Source organism: Bos taurus, chromosome 6, assembly GCF_002263795.3.
Source record: "Bos taurus isolate L1 Dominette 01449 registration number 42190680 breed Hereford chromosome 6, ARS-UCD2.0, whole genome shotgun sequence".
Taxonomy (NCBI): domain Eukaryota; kingdom Metazoa; phylum Chordata; class Mammalia; order Artiodactyla; family Bovidae; genus Bos; species Bos taurus.
The window spans coordinates 112928220-112954526 of NC_037333.1; the positions used below are offsets into that span (position 1 = coordinate 112928220).

The following is a 26307-nucleotide window of genomic DNA, read 5'->3' on the forward strand; positions in this document are numbered from 1 at the left end:
TTCATCGCCTGCTTTCATAGACTTCCCCAGATTTTTCTGGAGTCTGAATAGAAGTGAAAAGATTTCATGACTCAAATAAATTTAACAACGTCTAACTAAAGAGCTAAAAGAGGAACAAACTTATCAACATCTAAAGAAGTAACTGAGCAAAAAGAAACTGGAGTAAATAATAACAGTTCACATTTACCGCTGACTCTCTGCAATACCTATCTTAAACCATTTACATCCATTAAGATGTGTGCAAGTCCCAACCACCATATAAAGGAGGTATTACTGTTTCTTCTCATTATACAAATGACAAAACTGAGGCTCAGAGAGGTTAAGTAATTAGCCAAATATCACACAGCGACCAAACGGCAAAACCACAATACGAAACCAACCTGTATAGTTCCAGATCCTATAGTCTTAACCAGTATCAGAAACTATAAGCAAAGAATGATACTAATAAACCAAAAGCAAGGCTAGAAAGCTGTTTCGTCCTTCAGAAAAATTAGTGTTTCAGTCCTAGGGTTTTCTCTTTTCAATGTCAAGCTATTCCTCATTTCTGTATTTACTCTCTCAAGTTTCTGATTTTAACAAAAATCAGATCTCAGCCAGACTACCAATGAACATTTACACAGTGTGAATTATTGCAAGAGCCATGGATTTATAAGATCACTTTCTCTGTGAAACCTAATAAAATGAGTGGCAAAAAAATGATTAATTTGTAAAAGCCTCACAGTTCAGTTCACTACACAAAAACTCAAAAAATGCTCAAGGTTTCACCACTTACTAAAGAGGTCCAAAAACACTCCCCTCTTTTTTTATAAGAGTTTAATTTAGGTAGTGGAGACAGTTCCTGGCTCCCTGAACTATGTTCCCCACTCCCTGCTTAAACCCCTTTATCCCAATCCAAAGGGAGAGTGAACTGTCCCCAACCCCTCACTAAATTCAGATGGTGAAGTCTTAACCATCCCCTGCCCGCACTTCAGTACAAGTGTTAGTCACTCAGTATTCGGAGAAGGCAATGGCACCCCACTCCAGTACTCCTGCCGGAAGAAATCCCATGGATGGAGGAGCCTGGTAGGCTGCAGTCCATGGGGTCGCTCAGAGTTGGACAGGACTGAGCGACTTCACTTTCACTTTTCACTTTCATGCATTGGAGAAGGAAATGGTAACCCACTCCATGTTCTTGCCTGGAGGATCCCAGGGACGGGGGAGCCTGGTGAGCTGCCATCTATGGGGTCACACAGAGTCGGACACGACTAAAGTGACTTCGAAACTCAGTATTATCTGAATTCTCCAGGCAAGAACTGGAGTGGGTTGCCGTTCCCTTTGCCAGGGAATCTTCCTGATCCAGAGACTGAACCTGGGTCTCCTGCATTGCAGGTGGATTCTTTACCATCTGAGCTACCAGGGAAAAGCCCATATTAATGAGGTGAGAGTCACTGCAACACCACCCATTCCCTGGGTGGGTCCCAGACATACACACACGAGACAAGCCGGTGCCAGAGGACAGTGGTCCTTGGCCAGCATGACTGTGAGGACAATGCCTGTGAAAAGATGAGGGGCGCTGCCCCTAAAAAAATGTGGGCCTAACAGGGAGCAAAAGCCACCCAACTGCAAACAGCCCTGGAGAGTAAAGGACTCTAATACTCCCCCTCCCACGGAAGCGCTCAGCACCCCAGCGAGCGAGAAAGTGTGAGCGTTCCCATTTCACAGACGGGGTAACGGAGGCTCACCGGGCGTCCCGTCCAGGGCGGCCCTGGCCCCTGCCAAGGTCAGGAGGCCTCCTTCCTTGAGGTGCTTGGTGGCCAGGTGGCTGGAGATGGTGGATGTCCACACGCTCTGCTTCCACATCAGGTCACAGTTTTTAAAGAGCGCTGAGCAAAGAGACACACGAGGTCAGCATTCACAAGGAAGAAACTGAAGGGTGAGCTTGACCCCCAGCACCCAACACTCCAGGAAACCCCCATGGCCACTCTGGGTCTGCAGGGAGATCTAACACACACACACACACAGCCCAGGGCTTGTGCTCAGAGATGCAGGTTCAAATCCAGGCCACGTGATCACCCAAGCCTCAGCCTCCTCACCTGCAAACTGGTTAGTGTTAGTCACTCAGTCATGTCTGACTCTTTGGACCCCATGAACAGTAGCCCACCAGGCTCCTCTGTCCATGGGATTCTCCAGGCAAGAATACTGGAGTGGGGTGCCATTTCCTTCTCCAGGGGATCTTCCCAACACAGGGATTGAACCCAGGTCTCCTGCGTTGCAGGCAGATTCTTTACCATCTGAGCCACCAGGGAAGCCAAACTGGTAAACATCAACCAATAAATGAGGACTGCTAACAGATAGGTGGGACTGGCTATAATTCAAACACTGCCCTACTTTATAAATGGCATTAGGGGACTCCCCCGGTGGTCCAGCGGTTAGAACTCCATGCTCTCACGGCCAAGGTCTGGGTTCGATCACTGGTCGGGGAACTAAGATCCCACAAGCCACGTGGTAAGGCCAAAAAAATAATTTTTAAAATTACAAAAATATATAAAGGACATCAGATTTTTAAGTAGAACCTATATGTCTAAGTCAAGTTTTATCTGTGATAAAAAGATCTCAGGGACTATGACGACATAAAGAGGGCTTCCATGGAGTGACAGTGTTCTATGGTTGAAAGTTTAATGCCAACTTTGAAGACTCTTTAAAAGAAAGCTGAAATAACAACCATCTCGCATTTGTTTTAACCCTCTGGCCTCGCCAGAGACGTGAGGAGGAACAACTGGTAAGGGAGGTCACATTACCAGCTGAATGACCATCCCTTTCCCCCCTCACAGGATACACAGAACCCAGTGCACCCGTGACCCAGAGACAGAGCCCTCCTGATACAGAAGGAGGGTCTGCAGTGGGTGATGACCAAGGCACTGCATTTCCCCGTTAAGAAGAACTAGGGGAGAAAAGGGTGGACCCACAATTATAACTTCCTGTTCCCAAAATACGCAAAAGGCCAACAGGTGTTCTGCCAAGCCGATCACGGACAAACTGACAATTTCACATTTAGGTGTGGTTCGCAGGGAAGGAGAAGGAAATGGCAACCCATGCCAGTATTCTTGCCTGGAGAATCCCACGGACACAGGAGGCTGGCGGGCTACAGTCCACGGGGTCGCCAAGAGTCGGACGTGACTGAGCACACACACGTGCATGCACACACAGAAAATCAATTCCTTTTTAAATCACTCCGGCTGATAAATGTAGAAGCAATGATAGAACTGGAAAACTCCCATTTTCCAAGCCCCAGTGGAGGGACTGATTATCAGTGGATGTTTACAGCCACTAGTTCTGGGGAATTTGGGTTTCTCAAGGTGTTTGGGAACAGGATACTCATACATGATGCCAAAGCACAATTGCAAATAGAAAAATGGACCTTATGATGGAGATCTATTGCCTTAAGCCTGACCCAGCATCAAAGTCGGCATCACTCTGGATGGACGGCGGAGCAGGCCGTGGGATACGATGAGGACTCACAGGGGTGCAGAGTGAAGCCCACATCACTCAGGAAGCATCCTCACCTCCAGAGTATTTAACCTGAATCTGAGCAACTCTCCAGACCTACCTTCCAGCTCACAGGAAACACCAGGGACAGAGGAACAAGGTAAATGATACCATAAAGAAACGGTCTGACACATTCAGGGTGGGGGCATTCTACATGGAAACTGCTTTGGACCTGCCAAGCCTATCACGGGAAAAAAAAAAAATTCTAGATTGAGAGACACAAACAGTAACACAATGCCGTACATAAACCCTGATTAGAATAAATCTAGGGGAAACAGCTATGGAATAGACTGAGGTAAGTGGAACATGAGCTGGTACTATTAATCTCACAGAATTACTGGTAACTGCCTTAGGTATGAGAATGGTATTACACTAACGCGAGAGAATGGCCTAATCCTTGGAGACACATACTGAAATACAGTCAAGTGTCAAAGCACTTTCAAATGATTAACGACAGCAGCAAAAATACACACACAGAGGACACGTGTGCGAGAAAGCACGAGAATGTGAGTATGGCAAACATTAACAAGGACTGAACCTCGACAGGGGCATAAAGGTGTGCACTGAATGGTTCTTTCATCTTTTCTGTATATTTGAAAATGTTCACGAGAAAAAAATAGCAAATAAACTCACAGCTTCAACAAAAGCTCAGTTGTGAACTTCTGAATGATCTCTCCATTCCATTCACTTTCCCAGATCCCAGTAACGAGCCCTGAAAGACTGCGGTGGGGACCATGCTGACTTCGTCCTGTCTCCTTTTTAATCTCAAGGCCCCTCTGCCCTAACTCCTCTGAGCGTCCTCGCGTGCTAAGTCACTTCAGTCGTGTCTCCTTGCCCCCTGTGGACTGCACCCGCCAGGCTCCTCTGTCCATGGGATTCTCCAGGCAGGAGTACTGGAGTGGGTTGCCATTCCCTTCTCCAGGGGATCTTTGTGACCCAGGGATGGAACCCCAGCCTCCTGCAGCTCCTGCACTGCAGGTGGATTCTTTACTGCTGAGCCTCCAGGGAAGCCCCCTGACCCCTTTTATGGGAGGTTTTTTGCTTCCTCTGTAGAACGGGGTGTTGATCCCCACCTTACAGCAACTAGAAAGATTCTGGGCGGCAGACAGGAAAACGTCCGGCCTGGCACATAGGACAGGCCCGACCCGTGCACCTGGACAAAGAGCAGAGCAGGTGAAAGATTAACTCAGAAAAGGACTCACACTTGGACTTGGCATTGCCCCCGGCCCATCCTCCAGCCACACAAAGGATCGCGTCCACCTTCTCTGTGCCCAGGAGCTTCCCCACCTCAGCTGTCACCTGAAACAGAGGACCAGAGAAGACGCACAGGTGGTAGGTAAACCTCGACAGGCTGACGCCTGCCGTTGCTATAGTCACCTCCACTGACCTTTCACTTCTTTGTAAGTCAGCTCACAGTACCTGGCAATTAACACTTTGAAAATCAGGTGCAGGACCAATTTACAATGAACATTTTGGACAGTAAAGCCTGACTGCATTTCAGTGTGATTTTTATAAAGCAACCTAGAGTCTTCTGAATATTCTAAAGGGTGGAGACGTACACATTCCTGGGATAAAACAATAAATAAAGTAGGAAAAGTTTAAAAAAAAAATCACACACAAATTCATGAACCATTCCACATTTTTTAAAAAATCACCTAGGATTTCACTGCCTATAGCTAGATTTCTGGTATATTTCTTTCCAGAATTTCTTTGCCAATCACAGAATCATAATCTGAGATAATCAATTCTACTCTCCCTCCAATACAAACATCCCATTAACTGTAACTCCAAAAAAAAAAACCAAAGCCAAAAAGAAATTTTTTCCTTTAAAAAAAAAAGCAATAAAAAATAATTCACGGCAAAATGTTGGTAAGCAATGAATACATGGGGGTTCATTTTAATTCTCTACTTCTGTTTGATTAAAATGTTTAAGGTGTTAAAAACAAACACATGTCTTTTGTTATAGTTTATTGAAACAAAACCCTGAGTAGACACACAACCCTGGCCATCATGCATGAATCTTTTCCATATTTTCCTGGAATGGCTCAAAGGATCATACCCTGTCAACAACTTTGTTAAGATCAACCTTCTAAAGAAGCAGCTTAACACAGGACAGTGGAATTCTCGCAGCAGTAACATTTCAGTCTCTGACGGCTTTCCCTAACAATTTCTGAGCCTCAGATCACTCTTTCAGGGGAACTGCCTGGCGGTCCGATGGTTAGGACTCCACGCTTCCACTGCAGGGGCATGAGTTCCATCCCTGGTTTGCGAACTAGGATCCCGCAAGCCACGGGGCATGGCCAGAAATAAATTATTCTTTCATAGAGACCGATTTGGCAATGAAAACCAATCTTTCCTCTCCTCTACATTCTATACCAAAATCTTTCAATTTAAGTAGATTCCTGACCATCCCTTGGCAAGTACCTGACATAACCCTGGTCTAGCTTTTGAGGTCTTCCTCCTGTTACCCCGGTTCCCTGGCTGCCTCCCCTTCATTTCTAAGCCACATCCCATTGCCAACAGCAAGATCTCATCTGCCAGCAGCTGCGTTATCTCCCCTGACCTCTGTACCCGCACACAATCTGTGCTCTACGTTTTAGGGAAGCACAATGCTCCTGCTTGATTCGTCTTTTTCTTTTCATTTACCACCTCTGTGTTCTATTTTTATAATAAAATTAAAATGAGGCATTTTAAAATTCCTCACCCTTAAATTCTTCCTTCTGCCTATCCAACAGTCTTCTATAGGTTTAGTTTTTTTCCCACTTCTTCATCTTCTGTCACTAGTGAATTTTCAGCCTAAGGGGGCCAATTTAAATATGCCTGCATGGGTGCTCATTCGTCGTGTCCAACTCATTGCGACCCCATGGACTATAGCCCGCCAGGCTCCTCTGTCCCTGGGATTCTCTAGGCAAGAGCACTGGAGTGGGTTGCCATGCCCTCCTCCAGCGAATCTTCCCACCCAGGGACTGAAGCTGCACCTCAAGTCTCCCGCACCGCACCGGCAGATGGGTTCTTTCCCATTAGCGCCACCTGGGAAGCCCTAATTTGCATGTCCTAAGGTTGGACTTCCTCTTCTAGAGCTTTAGATTCAAAACCTGGATGTCATGCTGTTTGTCCAGAAATTCCTGATTGAGCAACTAGGGGACGAGAAGGTGCAGGAGGGGTTAAAGATGTTAAAAGCTAAGCTTTTCCCAATCTTCATCCTAAAGATGCACCGTATAGTCAAGTCTTAGATGTGGACAATTTCACATCCGAAATGGGATGCAGACATCAGAGACCTGCAACTAGAGGAGCAAGAGAGACACTGGCCGCAGAGGACCATGGCTGCGGGAGCCGCAGCTGTCCACGCCCAGGGGCTCCCTCACATCTGGTTTAAGTTTTCATTGCTTTATTCACACGAAGCTATTCTGCTGAGAAGCAACTTTAACATGCAGTTAAGAGCACAGGCACCACCCCCTACCAGAGCCCAGGTTCAAATCCCGGCTCTGCTACCTACGACCTGTCTGAGCAAATACTTGGGGCTTCCATACCATTTCTAAAAGGGAGATACGATGAGACACTTGGTTTTGGGGTGTTAAAGAGATTAAGTGGCTTATTGCAAATAAGACACTTCTTACAATGTCTGACACACAACAAAGCCATACTGAGTTTTCCTGCTGCTGCTGCTAAGTCGCTTCAGTCGTGTCTGACTCTGTGCGACCCCATAGACGGTGGCCCAGCAGGCTCCCCTGTCCCTGGGATTCTCCAGGCAAGAACACTGGAGTGGGTTGCCATTTCCTTCTCCAATGCGTGAAAGTGAAAATGAAAGTGAAGTAGCTCAGTCGTGTCCAACTCTTAGCAACCCCATGGACTGCAGCCTACCAGACTCCTCCATCCATGGGATTTTCCAGGCAAGAGTACTGGAGTGGGGTGCCATTGCCTTCTCCAAGTTTTCCTATTAAGTCCAATAAAACCAATAACATCATTAAGCACAGAAATCATTAGGAGGTTTCCTTTGACTGTGGGCTGCAGGGTTGGCATGAAGACCACAGATAGCACATCCTTCATGCAGCTGGTGGGAAGGGCTCTTCCAGAAATACAGATCTGCTTAAGAGCATCTCAGATACTTATACCAAGACATCCAACGAACTGTCAACAGTTCCTCCTCGGGGACACAGTCACAGGGAGAAAGAGGGATATTTCACAATTTATCTATATAGCTGTAGAGTTTTGCCTGACTTCTTTACAATACGCCTGGTCGGGAAGATTCCCCCGGAGAAGGGAGTGGCTAGCCACTCCAGTACACTTGCCTGGAGAATCCCACGGACAGAAGAGCCTGGTGGGCTACAACAGTCTACGGGGTCGCAAAGAGTCAGACGTGACTCGGAGACTAACATTGTCACTTTCACTTTATAATTGGAAACGACCTAGTTTGTTAGTATTCTTGCTTTTAGGGGGAGCTCCGCTTTCTGGAACGTATCTTCAATAAATAAGAGAGGGAGATGAAGATGTTCACCACAGTATTCTTAACATTAGTAAGTAAAAGAAGTTAGAGTAAAAAAAGAAAAATTGCAAAAAAAGTTTAAATGTACAAGCACAAACCAAAGAAACTGTGACCAATCCATACAAAGAAAAATTACAAGTTGACACAGAGGTGTTATTAAGTGATTTGAGAAAGAATTCAAGCTAAGTTAAATTGAAAAAAGAGAAGCTGACCATAGCTTATAAAATACGAATTTATCTCAACCTGTAAGACTTATAGTATGCAGAGGAAGCACAAGAAAATGGGCCAAAATGTGAACTAACTAGTGAGCTAACTGGACATGGATCATGGGCTACTTGTCTTTTTTTTTTTTTTTCCCACTTTTTCCAAATTTCCCTCGATGAGCACAATGGCTCTCATAATTAGAGAGACACCTGAAAGACGGAAGGACACACCGCCCTGGAGCCCTCTCCCCAGGGCTCCCCACCCCACATGCAGTCCTTCCCTGGAATCACCTGGTCAGCCTGCTCCGTGAACGAGTCCGTCATTTTAACCACGACGTTGGCACTGGCCTCTTCGTTCTCCTGCACGTCGATGCTGGCAACCCACTGGAGGAAGGAGAAAACAGGTTTGGTCAAGAAGCAGTCAGGCATGACAGATTCATGCTGGAGTTGGAGACAGTTTAGAGGCTTAAGCGAAAACCCACTAGCGAAAGGACCTAGCAATTGACCTCTAGCATCCCTTGCAAGGCTTTCCGGCTTTGGCCAGCATACCCCTTCCTGATCCCCAGGCCAGTACACTACCTCCAAACACCTCTTCCCCTTCCACTCTCACCTCTGAAAGCCAAACCCTGCTGGTGCAGAGCTGCCCGAGACCAGGGATTTGCAAACCTTTCCTTAAAGAGCCAGAGGCTAAGTCTTTCAGGCTGTGATGGCCATACGGCCTCTGCTGCAACTACTCAACTCTGGTATCACAGCTAGAGAGCAGCCACAGAAAACAGCCCAGCAATCGATGAAAGAGCCTGGCTGTGTGCTGAGAAGACATCAGTCACTGAATTATGAATTCTATATAATGTTCACAAGTGGCTACTCTTCTTTGGATTTCTTTTCACTAATTAAAAATGGGGAACTCCTTTTTAGCTCTTGGGCTCTGTGATAACAGGCGCCAGGCAAGATCCAGCCCGTGGAGAACTGGAATTTTCCAACCCCTGTCCCAAGGCACGAAAGGATGACTGTGGGCATGGATATCAGGTCAGAGTTTGAATCCTGGTTCTGCCATACAGCGACTCTCTCATCCACCCACTCGGCAGAGGTTCCTCCCATGCAAAATGTGGGCTGTCAGCAATCAACAGGGTTAGTGACAGAATTAAATGAAATGCAGGATGCTACGCTGGATGAGTGGCATCACAGACTCAATGGATAGGGTTTGAGCAAACTCTGGGAGATAGTGGAGGGCAGAGGGGCCTGGCATGCCGCAGTCCATGGGGTCCCAGAGTAGGACACGACCGAGCGACTGAACAACATCGGCTGCTGACGCTCGGTGCTGACTCAGAAAGATCCAGGGCCCTGCAGTCTGAAGGCCCCAGAGATAAACATCTCCCCTACAAGCTTTGAAGAACACAGCATCCATTCAAAACACTCACTGCTCTGTGTCACAGCGAGGAGGGTACTGAGACAAAGAAAGAGCTCCATCCCAGAGCCCCCAGAGCTCCCAGGAAGGAAGGCAGGGAAAGACAGAGCCACAGGTAGGTCAGCTCTCCAGACTGACCACGTGAAAAGGACAGCCACTGTTCACCCCCCGCCCCCGCCCCGAGAGGAAGCACAGCCCCTGCACCTGTAACACACAGATACAGGAGCCCTGTATTTTTAATTGGAGGATAACTGCTTTACAATGTTGTGTTAGCTTCTGCTGCACAACAGCCTGAATCAGCTATTTGCTTTGTTTGTTCAGCTGCTCAGTTGTGTCCTACTCTTTGGAACCCCATGCACTGTGGCACCCCAGGCTTCCCTGTTCTTCACCAACTCTCGGAGCTTGCTCAAACTCGTGTCCACCTAGTCCTCTGTCGCCCCCTTCTCCTCCTGCCCTCAGTCTTTCCCAGCATCAGAGTCTTTTCTAATGAGTCAACTCTTCACATCAGGTGGCCACAGTATTGGAGCTTCAGCTTCAGCATCAGTCCTTCCAATGAATATTAGGATTGATTTCCTTTAGGATTAACTGGTTTGATCTCTAGGGATCTGTACCATTTTTCTAGATTCTCTATATACATGTTTTAACTCTGTATTAACGTTACTGGAAAGACTAAATGGAACTAAGACTATGGAGGGGCTCTGATGTGCAGGAGCTTAGTGCCTGGCCCTGGGCCGGCAGTCCTTAAATGTTCCATGGTCACCACCCACCCCTCCTGCAGACCTGGGAAGACATCTCAAGACAGGTAAATGGTGGGTATTCAGAACCCTTCGAAGCATATTCCTACACTAATACGAGATGAAAACCCTGGCTGCCTTTCTCCTTGGTCCCAGGCTGCTGCTGCTGCGGGCAAGTAAACCCCCAGGAAAGCTCCCGGAGCTACAGCGGGGGGTCTCTGAGCAAGAAGCCGCTGCAACTGAAGACACTGTGGGCGGAGTCTCCACCTGGAATTCGCGGGGCGGGCTAGGGGCAGAGGGCAAGGGGCAGGGTCCCTGGCTCGGTGACAAGCGCCCCTCCTACCCATGATGCCAAGTACTCCAAGTAGACTTTGCCAAACAAAAGGCATTTGCAAGCTTTCAAAATATCACATACAAGGGAAGCTAATGGAACAGGGATATATATCAATAGGGGGTTTCCCATGTGGCGCTAGTGATTTAAAAAAAAAAAAAAAAACCATGCCAAAACAAGAGATGCGGGTTTGATCCCTGGGTCAGGAAGATCTCCTGGACAAGGAAATGACAACCCACTCCAGTATTCTTGCCTAGAGAAGAATTCCATGGACAGAAGAGCCTGGCGGGCTACAGTCCACTGGGTCGTAAAAAGTCGGACACGACTGAAGCAACTGAGCAGGTATATATCAATAACTTATGTATATCAATAGTAGCTAACATTTAAATAGCTTTTACCAGCGTCAGGTAATTTACAACTTATGCGTAATGACACCGATTATTTAATCCTCATAACACCTCTAAGAAATAAATACAATTAGTACCCCCATTTTACAGATGGGGAAAATGAGGCTCGCTAACATGAAGCGGTCAGTTCAGGGTCACAGGGCTAGTAACCCCAGTGGCCGTGAACAAGGCAGTGATTTCAGATCCTTCCCTCCCGTGACCTCTCCCTCCGGTTCTGGTCTGTCCTGAATCACGCCCGACACTCCGGACCGCGCAGAGGCCGGAGAGCAGAGCCCCCTGCGCCAGCCTCCCGGCAGAGCAAGGCCCTGCACCTCGGCCCGGGTGCGCACGCAGACGTGTCGACCTGTGCGAGCACCTGCGAGCACTCACGTCTCGGGGGGTTCAGCGGCCCCCAGCTCCCTTCCAGACCGCCCTGCATCGCGGCGCCCGAAGGCCCCTCCGCGCCAGCCCGCCGAATTACCCAGTTGCGGGCCCGGAAGGCCTGCACGCATCGCGAGCCCAGCGCGCCCCGGCCGCCGTACACCAGCACCCGGCGCGCCTCGCCCGCGGCCGCCGCCATCCCTCCGCCGCGTTCGGCTGCCGCTGCCGCCGCCGCCCGGATTGCGGACGCGGCGCCCCGCCCCGCCCCGCCCCGACCGCCCTCCGGGCCAAGAGGGACCCGCGCGGCGGCCGCGCCCCAGCCCAGCCCGCTGCTGCCGCCTAGCGCGCGCCACCCGCCAGAGCTCGGCCTGCCCCCGCCCCGAGCGCAGGAGGGCACTCTTTATTCAGTAACGCCCTGGCGTGACACCCACTGGGAAACGTGATCTCCAAGTGCTGTTTCATTTTCCTTTGCACAACAAGCCTGAGACAGGTTGTGTGTGTGTGCGTGAAGAGATCTCCAAGTGGTGTGTGTGTGTGTGTGTGTGTGTGTGTGAGAGAGAGAGAGAGAGAGAGAGAGAGAGACATGATCTCCAAGTGCTGTTTCATTTTACTTTGCACAACAAGCCCGTGACAGCTTGGGTGTGTATGTGTTGTATGTGTGTTGCTCAGTCGTGTCCGACTGTTGGGATCCCATGGATTGTAGCCCACCAGGTTCCTCTGTCCATGGGATTATCCTGGCAAGAATACTGGAGTGGGTTGCCTTTTCCTACTCTAGGGTAAGAGGAGAAGGGAGTGACGGAGAATGAGATGGTTGGATGACATCACCCACTCAATGGACACGAGTTTGAGCAAACTCAGGGAGATAGTTAAGGACAGGGAAGCCTGGTGTGCTGCAGTTCACGGGGTCACAAAGAATCCGACATGGCTTAGAGACTGAAAAAAGAACAACTCTAGGGGATCTTCCCCACCTGGGGATCAAACCTGTGTCTTGTCTGTCTCCTGCATTAGCAGGTGGATTCTTTACCACTAGCGCCACCTGGGAAGCCCTGTTATATGAATTGTCAACTAAAAAATATTTTCACAACCTGAAATTAGTTATTTTATTTGGTGGTCAAGTTTACGACTCAGAACCTGGGAGACAGCATCTCAGTAGCTCTGAGAAAACTGCTCCCAGGAAGCAGGAGGGAAAGTCAGGCTACATATAAGTTTGCAACAAAGGGAGCAGGCAATCTGAACATCAAAGATCAGGTATCAAGTTAAGGAACTTGGCTTTCTATGTCTGGGAAGAAGCAAGCCTCTGTACTCACTGAATTCATTCCTTTCATATGCACCTCAGCTATCTGGGGCCAATCCTGTTTCCTTATTCACCTTGCTTCTTGCACTCTCCCAGCTCCTCAGCAGTTGGGGCTGGGGGAAGCCTGGGGAGGAGCCGCTACATCCACTGGATGACATGGGTCACAATTAGTTTTGGGAGCCCTCATTCACCTTTGGAGGCCAGCAATCACTGATGGCTGCTTCATTCCTTGTTTATTGATATGGCAGGACGTATTTTCATTTCACAGTATGTTGTTCATTACCAGAAAAAAAAAAATTGCTATGTCAAGGTCATTGTGATGAAGAAGCATTTCAAAGACCTGATCTCCAGCCCCAACTCAGACCTTCAGTTTCCTCAGGAAAGAAGTGTCTGGAAAGGCCCGTCCCCTGCCCCCCACAATGGGTTGCAGCACCAGCAGGGGTGAGCCTGGTTCCCTGAACTCCTGTTGGTTAACAATGCAACCCCCAGGACCCCCTCCAGAGATCTGAGACCAAAGGAGGAATTTCACTGGGCCATGTCAACCCCACTCTGCCCCCAAACCTATCTGAGTGGCTATTGCCAGCCTCACGTGACATGAAGTTGACATTCGGCAATTGTCTAAAAATTAAAACTTTAAATGCACCGTGTAAGATAGAAATTAGGGAATATTGCATTCCTTGTGCCTGTAAGTGAAAAGGAAGTGACATACCTTCACTACTCTGTGCTCAGTCTTTCAGTCTTGTCCCACTCCTTGCGACTCCAGGGACTGTAGCCGCCCAGGCTCCTCTGTCCAAGGGATGCTCCAGGGAAGAATACTGGAGTGGGTTGCCATTTCCTCCTCCAGGGGATCTTCACTATCAGAAGAGACAAAGACTCCAGCAGGGTGATGGGAGATTATTTGCTAAAACATTAGAAAAACACTTTCCCATTCAGATGACATGACCTGTGAAGGATAAAGAGGGTGTGTGTGTGTGTGTGTACTTAAGTGTTGGGTCCAGGCTGCCCCAGCCATCTCAAAGCTGCAATTTTACCCACAGTGGATCCACCCAGTGATAATATTCAAGAATCATAAAACCTTGCTGACGCATTTCAATTAAAAGGGTTGAGAACAGAGGTCATTTCATGGTGTTAATAACACTTCTAGGGGTTCTGACAGCAGTGACATTTCAGAGAAAGCAATGCCCAGGCACGCATCAAAGAGATCAACATCTGATACCACGCATTGTTGGCAACATTCAAAGGCTAGTCTTTCCATCTTTGTTTTCCTTCTACCGTTTGCATTTTGTGAGACTGCTTGTTGTCTCTTTAGACTCAGATCTACCTGATTTTGCCTGCTAATAGCTCCTTCGTCCTTAAGAGAGCCGCAGTAGGGTTATTCAAATACTCGAAATGAAGAACAGTTAAACTGTCTTCTGAAACCTTAGTCTAGTGGAAGATATAGGGTTACTTCCTGGGTAACACACTCCTCCACACTGCAGTCAGGTGAAGACGTCCCTGTAGACACTTCCCCTGTGGTTGTAGTAAACATGGGCTGTGGGGGCAGGTGCTGAGGGAGGACCAGGACACGCACCTGAACTCTTGAGCCGGCGTCTGGGAGAGCCAACCCTGAAGCAGTGGATCACCCAGTGTCTGGAAGATGCTGAGGACCCCCGGTGTTGCTGGGCCCCCTGGAGCATGACCTGCACTCAGCAGCATGCCTGGATGGTTCAAAAAGGCGTGGTACGGGCTGGCTTCTCTGCTCAGCTTCTCCTCCTTCATCCTGATCATCGTTGCCCTGGCACTGCCCCACTGGCTAAGTGGGAAAATCCTCTGTCAGACGGGAGTGGACCTCGTCAACGCCACGGATCCAGAGCTGGTCAAATTCATCGGAGACATTTACTACGGACTCTTCCGCGGTTGTAAGGTGCGGCAGTGCGGGCTGGGGGGCCGCCAGTCCCAGTTCACGAGTGAGTATACTGCGGCCGCAGAGCTGCTGTAGAACGCTTATTTGTAAATACTTGTATGGGGTGCGTGCACGCGCGCTCTGTCAGCCTGTCGAACTCTTTGCGACCCCATGGACTGTGGCCCACCCACCAGGTTCCTCTGCCCATGGGGTTTTCCAGGCAAGAATACTGGAGTAGGCTTGTGTCTAAATGCAGAATTGAAGAGCCGCTTCAGTCGAAGGCATGATGACAAAATCCACAGTAAGCCAAGGACTTACTCTTGTTCAGCATCAAGAAAAGATCTTTTTTTTTTTCTTTCTGCAGAGATTTGTAGATCTTTGTAGTTACCTCTATGAATAATCACTATTAATATACTGAGTGCTTACTTGTGTCAGACATTCTACAGAATGCTTTCCATGGCTTCTCTCTCTTAAGCCTTGTAACAAATTTATAAAGAAGGCATTGTTAACATTTCCATTTTGCAGAGGGTTACACACGGACACTCGGAGATTTCATTACCTAACTTGCATGAGGTCAACCAGCCAGGAAACAGTGTCAGACTTCAGATGCAGGCCATGCAACTGGGGTGCACTCAGCCAGTCTAGCCTGCAAGTGTAGACCAGCTGCTGAAATGAGACTTACACTTCTGTTTATATTAATATAAAAGTTTCAGAGTCTAAGAAAAAGCCAAAGAGCTCTACATCCGAGCACTGGAATCAGACTACCTGGGTTCAAAGCCCGAACCCATTGTTTCCTGGCAGGGAGAGCTCAGGCACAGCTGCTGTCTGTGAACTTGAGCAGGTACCGACCTGGCCAGGCGGACATCCAGGTCACGTCAGAGCCTCTCTGCGTGTAAACAGAGCAGGAATCCAAGCCCAGCGTATGAAGGGTCCTCTGGGAAGGAAAAGCCAACCCCAAAAGGCCAATATTCTGCATGTCTTCAGAATAAAACAGATTACCAGTAAGAACAGTAGCCTACAAATACATAAGTAACCCACATAATGGAAAAACAAGGGAATAAGGAATTTTATTCATTATTTGATTTCTATATGTCAGGATTTTAGTGGAGAAGGAAATGGCAACCCACTCCAGTACTCTTGCCTGGAAAATTCCATGGATGGAAGAGTCTGGTAGGCTACGGTCCATGGGGTCGCAAAGAGTCAGACACAAGTGAGCGACTTCACTTTCTTTCTTTAGCCAGAGTATCTTCTTAAACATAAAGAGAGAAAACTGGAACCACTGACAAATAATACAAATTGGCTTCACTTATATACATGAAGGATATATATATACTAAAAATTGTTAGGTATAGCAATAAGAAAAATCTTGGGGAATATTTATATTTACCCAGAAATTAAACTGGACAAGGGATACTGAAAAAATAGCTAGGTCTTTTAAGAATATGAGGGGATAAAATATATCAGCAAATCTGATGGTGCTGTACAGTAGAAACTAACCACCACATTGTAAAGCAACTATACTCCCATAAAATGTAATAAAAAATTACATAGAAAGCTGAAAACACATTTAACATGAATAAATAAAAAAATATAACAAAGAAATAGGACAGGCTAAAAGGAAATGATGACAACTGTGTGCAGTACTCGGTTCTGAGCTGGGTCCATTTACTGTAAATGACGTCACTAGGATAATCGATGGAACTTGAACCGGGCATCAGGATTAAACACCAGTCATACACCAGTGTTGACCTAGTGATTTTCATAATTGTATCATGGTTGTCAAAGAGAATGCCCTTTTTGAGGAAACTGCCCCTGAAGTACTCAGGGTTGAAGGAGCAATGTACCCTCAAATGGTTCAGGGGAAAAAAAAAATTATTGGTAGCATTAAGGTTATTTCAAACCACTTATACAAAAAAAAAAAAGTGGGAGATGCACAATTTTTTAAACAGTTGTAGATAATTTGCAAAGTTTTTATTCTGTATTGGATATTCTCATCAGAAGTGAGTCTTGCTACCTTTAGTAAAAGGTGAAAGATTTATATGATTTGAAGAGAAAGCAGAGTATATTTCTACCTTTAGATGTACAGCTCCTAGAGCCAACATCATCTACCTGTGTGAGGTACCTAGGGGGTGCATCAAAGCCCACCACCCCCAATACGGAATCAGGATTTACCTACTACTATTCATAGAAATTTAAAAAAATCCTGCTCCTAGGGCCTGTGTGCAGATCAGGAGAATTGGGGGATGGGTGTGAAAGTGCTTTGTAAACTGGAGTAGGAGGGTTTGGTTAGGTCTTGTAAGACAAACAGCCTCCATTCCCACCTTCAGAGGGGTCTCCCCTAGAGTCACCCAGGAAGGTCAGTTTCCAAATCAACCAGGGAGAAAAGCAAAGAGCTATATATACAGGATGACTTCCCAGCTAGTTCAGCAGTAAAGAATCTGCCTGCCGATGCAGGAGACTCAAGAGACCTCAGGTTCAATCCCTAGGTAGGGAAAATCCCCTGGAGAAGGAAATGGCAACCCACTGTAGTATTCTTCCTTGGGAAATCCTGTGGACAGAGGAGTCTGGTGGGCTACAGGCCATGAGGTTGCAAAGAGTTGGAACAACTGAGCGACTGAGCACATATATAAGCACTCACATATGCAGCACAATCATGATTAAGATCCTTGTTTATACCCAGACTTTCTGAAATAAAAGCAAAACAACCTAGCCATTTGAGTGGAAAGAAAGAGACAGATGCTTATTTAGCCACGTTCACATATTCACCCGTATTGTAGAGTATTTGTGGGCCTGATATTCGAGGAAAACAGGGATGAACTAAACAGAGGCGTGTCTGCCATTAGAAGCTTTCCATCCGGGAAAGAGAAAGGCAGTAAGTGATCCCTGAGCAGTGACACATGAGTGTTACAAGCTTCCTTCTTTGTTCATTTCCTTCATCCATTTCTGCACTGGAAAGGAGATCTTACTGATGCCCATCTAACTGATGAGGAAACTGAGGATCAGAGAAACCAATAAAGAAAATAATTTCTGTAAAAGCAGCTGATGTAATGCCTGAAAGGTAGTATGTGCTTGATCATTTTCAATTTGCTGGGGCCCTCGTCACCTCTCACCCCAAAACATTCCATCCACAGCCAGACCTGTAACTGACTTCAGCTCTCACACTTTTCTTATTACTGTCTATTTTAGATAACAGTCCTCTCTCAGATGTGTCTTTTGCAAATATTTTCTCCCATTCAGTGACCATGTTGTTGTTTTTTTTGACACTGTCTTTCATAAGGCAGAATTTTTCCACTTTAATGAAATCTAATGTATCAATTTTTTTTAAATTATTTTTTGCCTTGCTGGGGTAAAAAGGACCTCTGGACTTCTCTAGGGTATTACAAATTATGTAATAATAACATAATTATCTAATTTGAGATGCTGATAGGTTGATTAATCACTTCTGGGATTCAAGCAAGGTAGCTTTTATATGTACACAATAAGAATACTTATTCAAATTCAGGACTTGCCTGGTGGTTCAGGAGCTAAGACTCAACACTCCCAATATAGGGAGCAAATAAAGATGGAAGCTCCCACGTGCTGAAATGAAGATCTGACGCAGCCAATAAATAATTTCTTTTTTAAAAAGGAAAATTCAAAGTAAAGCTTCTAGAATTTCAGCTCTGCAAGCACTAAATTTTTACATCTTTGCTTATCCAAGTTATCTGATTTTCCTGCTATGCTGTGTGTGTGTGCTAAATCCCTTCAGTCATGTCTGACTCTTTGTGACCCCATGGACTGCAGCCCAGCCCACCAGGCTCGCCTGTCCATGAGATTCTCCAGGCAAGAATACTGGAGTGGGTCGCCATGCCCTCCTCCAGGGAATCTTCCCAACCCAGGGATCAAACCTGCATCTCTTACATCTCCTGCATTAGCAGGTAGGTTCTTTAGGACCAGTGCCACCTGGGAAGCCCCCATATCACTTCATATGCCCCAAAATGCCCTTGCCCATCATAGTAATGGTTATTTCTCGATTTTTTATTAGATCAAATCTGGAGATGGTTTCATACCAGTACATGGATATGATTAATTCTTTTCAAAAGCTATATTGTGTGAACTGTGCTTTAATTAATTAAATCAGTCTCCTATTGATTCATGGGCTTCCCAGGTGATTCAATGGTAAAGAATCTGCCTGCCAATGCGGCAGATGCAGGAGACATGGGTTCTATCCCTGTGTTGGAAAGATTCCCCTAGAGGAGGAAATGGCAACCCATTCCAGTATTCTTGCATGGGAAATTTCATGGACAGAGGAGCCTGGGGGGCTACAGTCCATGGGGTTGAAAAGAGTTGGACAGGAATCAGCACAGCACCAATTCATATTTTCGTTTCTCTCCAACCTTTTGCTACTTTAAGGAATATCTGATACACACACACACACACACACACACATACAGCTTTGAGCACATGTGGGAGTGCTTTTCCTAGAAGTGAAATTTCAGTGAGACATGCTGCCAAATTCCTCTCAAAGAAAGTTGTATAAATTAATATCACTACCAGGTTTGACAGCATCTCCTTCCCTATACCTTCATCAACACCGTGTATTAGTGAACCTTTGGTCTTTGCCAATCACATAGGTGATGATTTTCTATTTTAAGTGTTTGGTGAGGATTATTATGCTGGTCATATGTCCTAAGGATTGCATGAGCAAGTAAGGGGATAAGGAAACAATTAGGTAATCAGGCACAAGCTACCACGTTTGGAATGAAAAAAAAAAAAAAATGCTGAGAGTCTGCAATAAAAAATAAAAATCTAAAGGACACTGAGATATAAGGAATGGAAATGAAAATGAGAAGTCCTACAGGGAAAAGTCCCATGGGAAGGAGTTCATTTTCCAGGGTAAAGTTTCTCAGGCCGAGGAGATAACCACATGAAGATAAATACACATGGAAATACAGAACTAAAAGGAAAATTCGATCAGAACTAAAGATGTAACTGTGCTGTGTCTGGAAACTTCTGAGTGGAAAGGACACTTTAAAGGGAAAAAAATTCTTGTTCTCAGACTTGGCAGACACCAGCCTTCTCTGAATAAAAATGAGCAGGTGAGCCAGCAAAGGAGCGGGGGGACGGGGTCAGGCAGAGAGTGGAGCCAGGAAAGCTTTGAGTCCTGGTTCTCAGTTGGGGTGGGAGACGGGCTGGTCAGTTTGGTGCCAAGCAGTGAAGCAGGGATGCGGGAGTGCACAGGATGGACCCAGGTTAGACCAGGAAGTGTTCAGTGGAAACCTCAGAGTAGTGGCAGAGGAAGGGGCTTGCCCAGGTGTTTTTATTTATTTTTTTAGCTTTCATCGTTTTATTTTTTTAAGTCTTTATTGAATTTGTTACATCATTGCTTCTGTTTTATGCTTTGTTTTTCTGGCCATGAGGCATGTGGGATCTTAGCTCTCCTAGCCAGGCATTAAACCTGCACCCCCTGAACTGGAAGGCCAGGTCTTAACCTACTGGACCACCAGGCAAGTCCCCGCTTTCATTGTTTTAAATCATTCATATATAATAACTGAAGCCAGTGACTCTCAACTCTGTATACCATATGGTATATAGGACTATGCAGCTTCCCTGGTGCCTCAGACAGTAAAGAATCCATGTGTAATGAAGGAGACCTAAGTTCGATCCCTGGGTCAGGAAGATCCCCTGGAGAAGGAAATGGCTATCCACTCCAGTCTTCTTGCCTGGAGAATCCCATGCACGGAGGAGCCTGGTGGGCTACAGTTCATGGGGTTGCAAAAGATTTGGACAAATAACACTCTGACCCTGATGAAAGCTTTGTGATCGGCCTTCTTAGACTGCTTCTCGTGCCAGGCTCCTTTGCTAAAGAGACACCCCCTGGGGCTTGTGTGGATCAACTCACACCAGATCCCAGAGCCGCAAGGCTGATGCAGCTTAAACACCCAGCTGGGGTATATTCTGATTTTGCATCCACCCTAAGGAAGCGAAGGTTGTTGGGCAACTGATAAGGGGTAAATTTATCTGGGAAGTCTCTTGCTTTTTGGAAGCCCAGTGCTTGCTGCCTTGCCCTCACTCTGCTGTACTAACGCCTTCATGGTAAGCAGCCTGGGCCATGTACCCTTAAGCTGAGCTCTGAGGCTGATATGTTGGCTGTGTCTTGTTTCTGCAGTCTTCCCACACCTGGTGAAAGAGCTCAACGCAGGCCTCCACGTCACACTTCTGCTGCTCCTCTTCTTGGCCTTGGCGCTGGCTCTGGTCAGCATGGGCTTTGCCATTCTCAACATGATCCAAGTTCCATACCGGGCAGTCAACGGCCCTGGGGGCATCTGTCTATGGAATGTTCTTGCAGGTAAGGGAGGCCCCATGGGGAGAGAGATTCCTGCCCACATCACCAGGAGGCTGAGTTCCAAGCAGGTGGGCAGGTGTGAAGGAGTGAAAATACCCCACCTCAAGCTTCACTTCCCTGGGTTTGTTACCTTCTTGATGGGCACCAATGTCCTTCTTACTAAAAGTTGAAGAATAGGTGTCATCATGAAGAATCAGGTCTTAGTGTGTATGAGTGGCTGAGGACTTGGAGAAGCAAAGAGGTTGGGATGAGAGACAAGGGAAGACAGAAAGATGGGGGTGGAGAGATGGGGACCCTGGGACCAGTGGTAGGGGAGCTGCTGCCATGAAGCTGGAGGAAACTCACAAAGAACAGAGGAGAAGGAACCTGGGGGGCTCACAGTCCTTATTTTCTGTAACCCTCACAACCTCCCTATGTTTGTTGTTGTTATTCAGTAGCTAAGTCGTGTCTGACTCTTTGGGACCCCATGGACTGCAGCCCACCAGGCTCCCCTGTCCTTCGCTATCTTCTGAAGTTTGCTCAAATTCATGCCCATTGAGTCCATAGTGCTATCTAACCATCTCATCCTCTGCCACTTCCTTCTCCTCCTGCCTTCAATCTTTCCCAGCATTAGGGTCTTTTCCAATGAGTCACCTCTGTGCATCAGGTGGACAAAGTATTGGAGCTTCAGCGTCACTCCTTCCAATGAATATTCAGGGCTGATATCCCTTAGAATTGACTAGTTTGATATCCTTGCAATCAAAGGGACTCTGCCATATTATTAGACCCATAGTTACAGATGAAGAACCTGAAGCTCAGAGATGTTAAAAGATGCACTGAAAGTCACATAGTCATGAGCAATAGAGGCAAGATTCCAACCCAGGTATAACTGAGTCTAAGCCTTTTGTTTTTTCATTAATCCATGGTGTCATCTATGACCACCATGACCTATTTTCCAAGACAAAACCCAAGTCAAAAGATGTGCATAAGTGTGTGCAGGTGTGTTAATTTAGGAGAGTATATGGTATATAGAAATTAATTCACCTTTAGTTCAGCATTGAAAAAAAAATCACCTGTAATGAAAGTAACAAAATCGTGAAAATGATTTCAAAAAATCCAGGTCAAATGGTGAAGGTGTCCTGATGTCAATAAACCCTCACTACCTCACTACCTTATACAGGATGACCAGCAAGTATAAAAACAAGTGACGTTGATTTAAAAAAAAAAAAAAGAAGAAGAAGGCAAAATTGAAGGCAAAAGGAGGAGACGACAGAGGACGAAATGTTTAGATAGCATCACTGACTCAATGGACCTGAATTTGAGCAAACTTCAGGAGACAGTGAAGGACAGAGGAGCCTAGTGTGCTGCCCTCCATGGGGTTGCAAAGAGCTGGACATGACTTAGGGACTGAACAATGACAACAATGTTACTTAATCATGCATTAGAACCTAACGTCAGTAAATCAGTTATTACATACTTGCCTATATTTGCAGACTGTGACCATCGTGTAGAATTTCTTATAGACATGGCTCACTCCCATCTAGACTTGCATATCTCTGCCTGAATCCTCACAGTGACTGGCATGTAGAAAGTGTTCAATCTCACTCTTTAAATAAATGCTTATCTAGGTCAATTTCCTTCCTTCTTGAGACAGTACTCTCAAGCTCATAGTATTTTTAAGAAGGCAATTTGACAAAACTTGACTCTTAAAAGGCATAAAAACATGAATAGCCTTTGATTAAACAACCCCAAACAGTAATTTATGCTAAGAAAATAACTGGAAAAGAGCACAAAAATATACATTAAAAGGTGTTTCTGGCAGCACTTTATAATATCAAAAATTGGAAGCAATCTAGAAATCCAGAAATGAAGTTACCCTTAATTAAACTTAATTAAGTGTGTCACTGGAATGAAGCATTATAGATCCATTTAAAGTGGTGCTGTAACAGAATATTTAGCAACATGGAAAAAAAATATTCAAGTTAGAGAGAAAAAAATCAAGTGTAAAAGAGTAGGAGTACCATAATACTAATTCTGTTAAAAAGAGAGAAATGTAAAGAAATATACTAAAATGTTCCAAATGTTTTCATTTGACTTTTAGGGGAAAAAGCAAATTTGTCTTTTCATCTTTATGATTATCTTGGATGTCCAAGTTTTTTTCAAGGAAAGAATAATAATCTAAAGAAAGAGAATAATAAATGTGTTTTTAAAATATTAATTAAAATCAGGATAGGAGAAAAGTTGAGCAAAAGAGAGACATGGGGAGAGAAAAAGAACCAGAGAGAATCCGGAAGGTCGAAGTCCGAAGCAGCAGATAGGGAAAGACATGAAGTCTGCCCCTCTCTCCTCTCCTTTCCTGCTTCTCTTATCTTTCCTTATCACTAAGCTTGGAAGGAGGATATTAAAGAGGAGAGAACTGTCTAGCCCTCTGTTGATCCTCCAGTCCACCCCATAAGATGCTCTTGCATCTTTCCTTATAGCCTCAGGGTCTGCATACACAGGCTGAATTAGTTAGAGATTGAGCTTATCCAACGTGGGTAAGTGCCCTGCACTGGGTAAAGAAAAAATTAGAGGGCTTGAGATTCAAAGTTGATCTGATAGGAAGCTGATTCCCACACCTCTTGCCCCTCACACAGTGAACTATCTGCTGCTTTTAAAAGCAAATCAAAATTTGTGTCACCCTCCAAATGTTTTAAGGGGCTTCCCTGGTGGCTCAGTGGTAAAGAACCCACCTGCCAATGCAGGAGACCTGGGTTTAATCCCCAGGTTGGGAAGATCTCCTGGAGGAAGAAATGGCAATCTGCTCCAGCATTCCTGCCTGGAAAAATCCCATGAACAGAGGAGCCAGGAAGGCTACAGTCCATGGGATCCATCGCAAAGAGTCGGACACAGCCAAGCAACTTAAACCTCAAAAGTTTGTTGCTTGTGCCCCAGAAAAGCCACCTCACCTCTAGGAGTTGAACTGCGGAAAAAAGGGCTCTGTATGAGGGTGTACTTTCTGGGTTTCAGGTGGAGTCGTGGCCTTGGCCATCGCCAGCTTCATGACCTCGGTAAAGTTTCACGACCTGACAGAACGAATCGCCAACTTCCGGGAGAAGCTGTTTCGCTTCGTGGTGGTGGAGGAGCAGTACGAGGAGTCCTTCTGGATCTGCGTGGCCAGCGCCTCAGCCCACGCCACTAACCTGGTTGTGGTGGCCATCAGTCAGATCCCCCTGCCGGAGGTCCAGGCCAAGATCGAAGAGGCCACGGTCACGGCCGAGGACATCTTGTATTAATAACCTGCACCTAAATCCAGGTTTTGGTGTGAATGGAAACCTCCCTTTTCTTTTTCCAGGGTTCGCAGTCCAGGATGTCTGTGTTACTGGCAGAAAGAATAAGGAAGTGGGAGGAGGGAGGGTGGTACGTGCACTAGAAAAGAAAACTTTCTGAATTTATAGCATCTCTGTGCTTCTTTCTCACTGATCTTGGAGTTAGAGACTGCCATTTGCCACCTGTCTGTGATGCTGGGCGATTCACTTAGTATCTATTAAATGGGAATATTAATGACCTTGCAATGTGGTAATGAGTTTTTTGTTGTTGTTCAGTCACTAAGTCATGTCTGACTGGCATGGACTTCAGCATGCCAGGCTTCCCCGTCCTTCACTGTCTCCTGGAGTTTGCTTAAACTCATGTCCATTGAGTGGGTGATGCATCCACCCATTTCATCCTCTGTTGCCCACTTCTCCTCCTGCCTTCAATCTTTCCCAGCATCAGCATCTTTTCCAATGAGCTGGCTCTTCACATCAGGTGGACAAAGTATTGGAAATTCAACTTCAGCATCAGTCCTTCCAATGAATATTCAGAGTTTATTTCCCTTAGGATTGACTGGTTTGATCTCCTTGTTGTTCAAGGGATTCTCAAGAGTCTTCAACACCACTGTTTGAAAGCGTGAATTCTTTGGTATTCAGCCTTCTTTATGATCCAACACATCTGTACACGACTACTTACCTTTGACTATGTGGACCTTTGTCAACAATGTGATGTTACGTGGATGATAGTCTTGCCAGCCTTTGTATACTGGCTGGCACCCTGTACATATAAGACAGTATACATTCCAAGAAATGTCTAGAGACTCTTGGTATATTTCACTCAATACTAGGAAAGATGCTAAGAGGAAGATGGTAATATGCCTGACCTCCAGAGACACCTAGTCTTTTCATAGGACACAGGAATCAGAGAGCAACAATAACAGTAAGAATGAAAATAACCACCTTTCTTTGGGGGCTTCCCTGGTGACTCAGCTGATAAAGAAACCACCTGCAATGTGGGAGACCTGGTTTTGATCCCTGGGTTGGGAAGATCCCCTGGAGAAGGGTAAGTCTACCCACTCCAGTATTCTGGCCTGGAGAATTCCATGGACTGGCTACAAAGAGTCGGACACGATTGAGCGACTTTCGCTTTCACTTTTCACTCTTCTTTGGAGTGGCTACTGCCTGCAGTTCTAAAAGCTTTACATACTGTAAGTCATAGGTCCTCAGCACAAGTTTGTTGGTATAGTACTACTTAAGTCCCATTTCATAGATGGAGAAACTTAGGCATAAGGAGGTTGGATCACTTGCCAAGGTCAGGAATTAAATGGAGGGAAGTCTGAAGCTAAAGGGTACATGTTTAACCACTTGGCTAACCTGATGTTTGGTGTACAAACAATCGCAGAGCAATGAGATCAGTGTTCTAACAGTATATGGAGAAAGGACACAAGAAGGAGTTCATGCTTCGGGAGGGGATGCTGTGTGCGTCCCAGAGTTGACACTCGATCTAAACTCTGACAGAAGAGGAGACTTTTTCCAGTGGTAAAGGAAGCAAGGTTGGAGAAGGATTCCAGGTCAAGTCAGTAATGATAAGGAGGCACGGCATATGACATTACAAGTGTTAAGTGTGTTAGCCGCTCAGTCCTGTCTGACTCTGCAATTCCATGGACTGGATCCCCTCAGGCTCCTCTGTCCATGGGATTCTCCAGACAAGAATACTGGAGTGAGTTGCCATACCCTTACAAAGGGGACTTGAAAGTATGTGAATGCCCAGCAGGGTTAGAATATTGCTCTAACACAGCTGTTGGACAAACCCAGATGCTTGTATTAGGTTTTCCTAAGTGGTGCTGTGACGATGGTTAATTTTGTGTCAACTTGGCTAGGACATGGTACAGAGATATTGGAGAAACACTACTCTAAATGTTGTTGTGAAGGTATTTGGCGGGAGGCGGGGAGGGGATGGGGGTTAAACAGTAGATTTTCAGGAAAGCAGATTGCCCTCCATAATATGGGATGGTCTCATCCAATCAGTTGAAGGCCTTAAGAAAGAGACTGACTCCCCCAAGGGAGAGGGAATTCTGCCAGCAAACTT

At 46.1% G+C, this 26307-nt stretch overlaps 2 protein-coding genes across 2 annotated transcripts in view; one reads left to right on the forward strand and one right to left on the reverse strand.

The window, feature by feature from the left end:
* The window catches only part of QDPR (quinoid dihydropteridine reductase), a 20145-nt gene extending 8453 nt beyond the window's left edge, over positions 1 to 11692 (reverse strand). Inside the window, 4 exon segments of the mRNA NM_001076492.2 lie at positions 1722 to 1862; positions 4728 to 4824; positions 8503 to 8595; positions 11549 to 11692. Of these exon segments, the coding sequence (NP_001069960.1) occupies positions 1722 to 1862; positions 4728 to 4824; positions 8503 to 8595; positions 11549 to 11647 (430 nt within the window). The 5' untranslated portion in view covers positions 11648 to 11692.
* Positions 11693 to 14435: 2743 nt separating this feature from the next.
* CLRN2 (clarin 2) lies at positions 14436 to 24203 on the forward strand. Its single transcript, NM_001193151.1, has 3 exons — positions 14436 to 14688; positions 20773 to 20952; positions 23938 to 24203. Exons 1-3 carry the CDS (start codon positions 14436 to 14438, stop codon positions 24201 to 24203), a joined length of 699 nt encoding a protein of 232 aa, NP_001180080.1.
* Positions 24204 to 26307: the final 2104 nt, after the last annotated feature.

Excerpts from the sequence above, each read along its gene's own strand:
- CLRN2 (NM_001193151.1), top strand. The coding sequence starts at position 14,436 with ATGCCTGGATGGTTCAAAAAGGCGTGGTACGGGCTGGCTTCTCTGCTC. Across the intron at positions 14,689-20,772 it reads CCGCCAGTCCCAGTTCACGA|TCTTCCCACACCTGGTGAAA; the intron begins GTGAGTATACTG and ends TTGTTTCTGCAG. Across the intron at positions 20,953-23,937 it reads TCTATGGAATGTTCTTGCAG|GTGGAGTCGTGGCCTTGGCC; the intron begins GTAAGGGAGGCC and ends TCTGGGTTTCAG.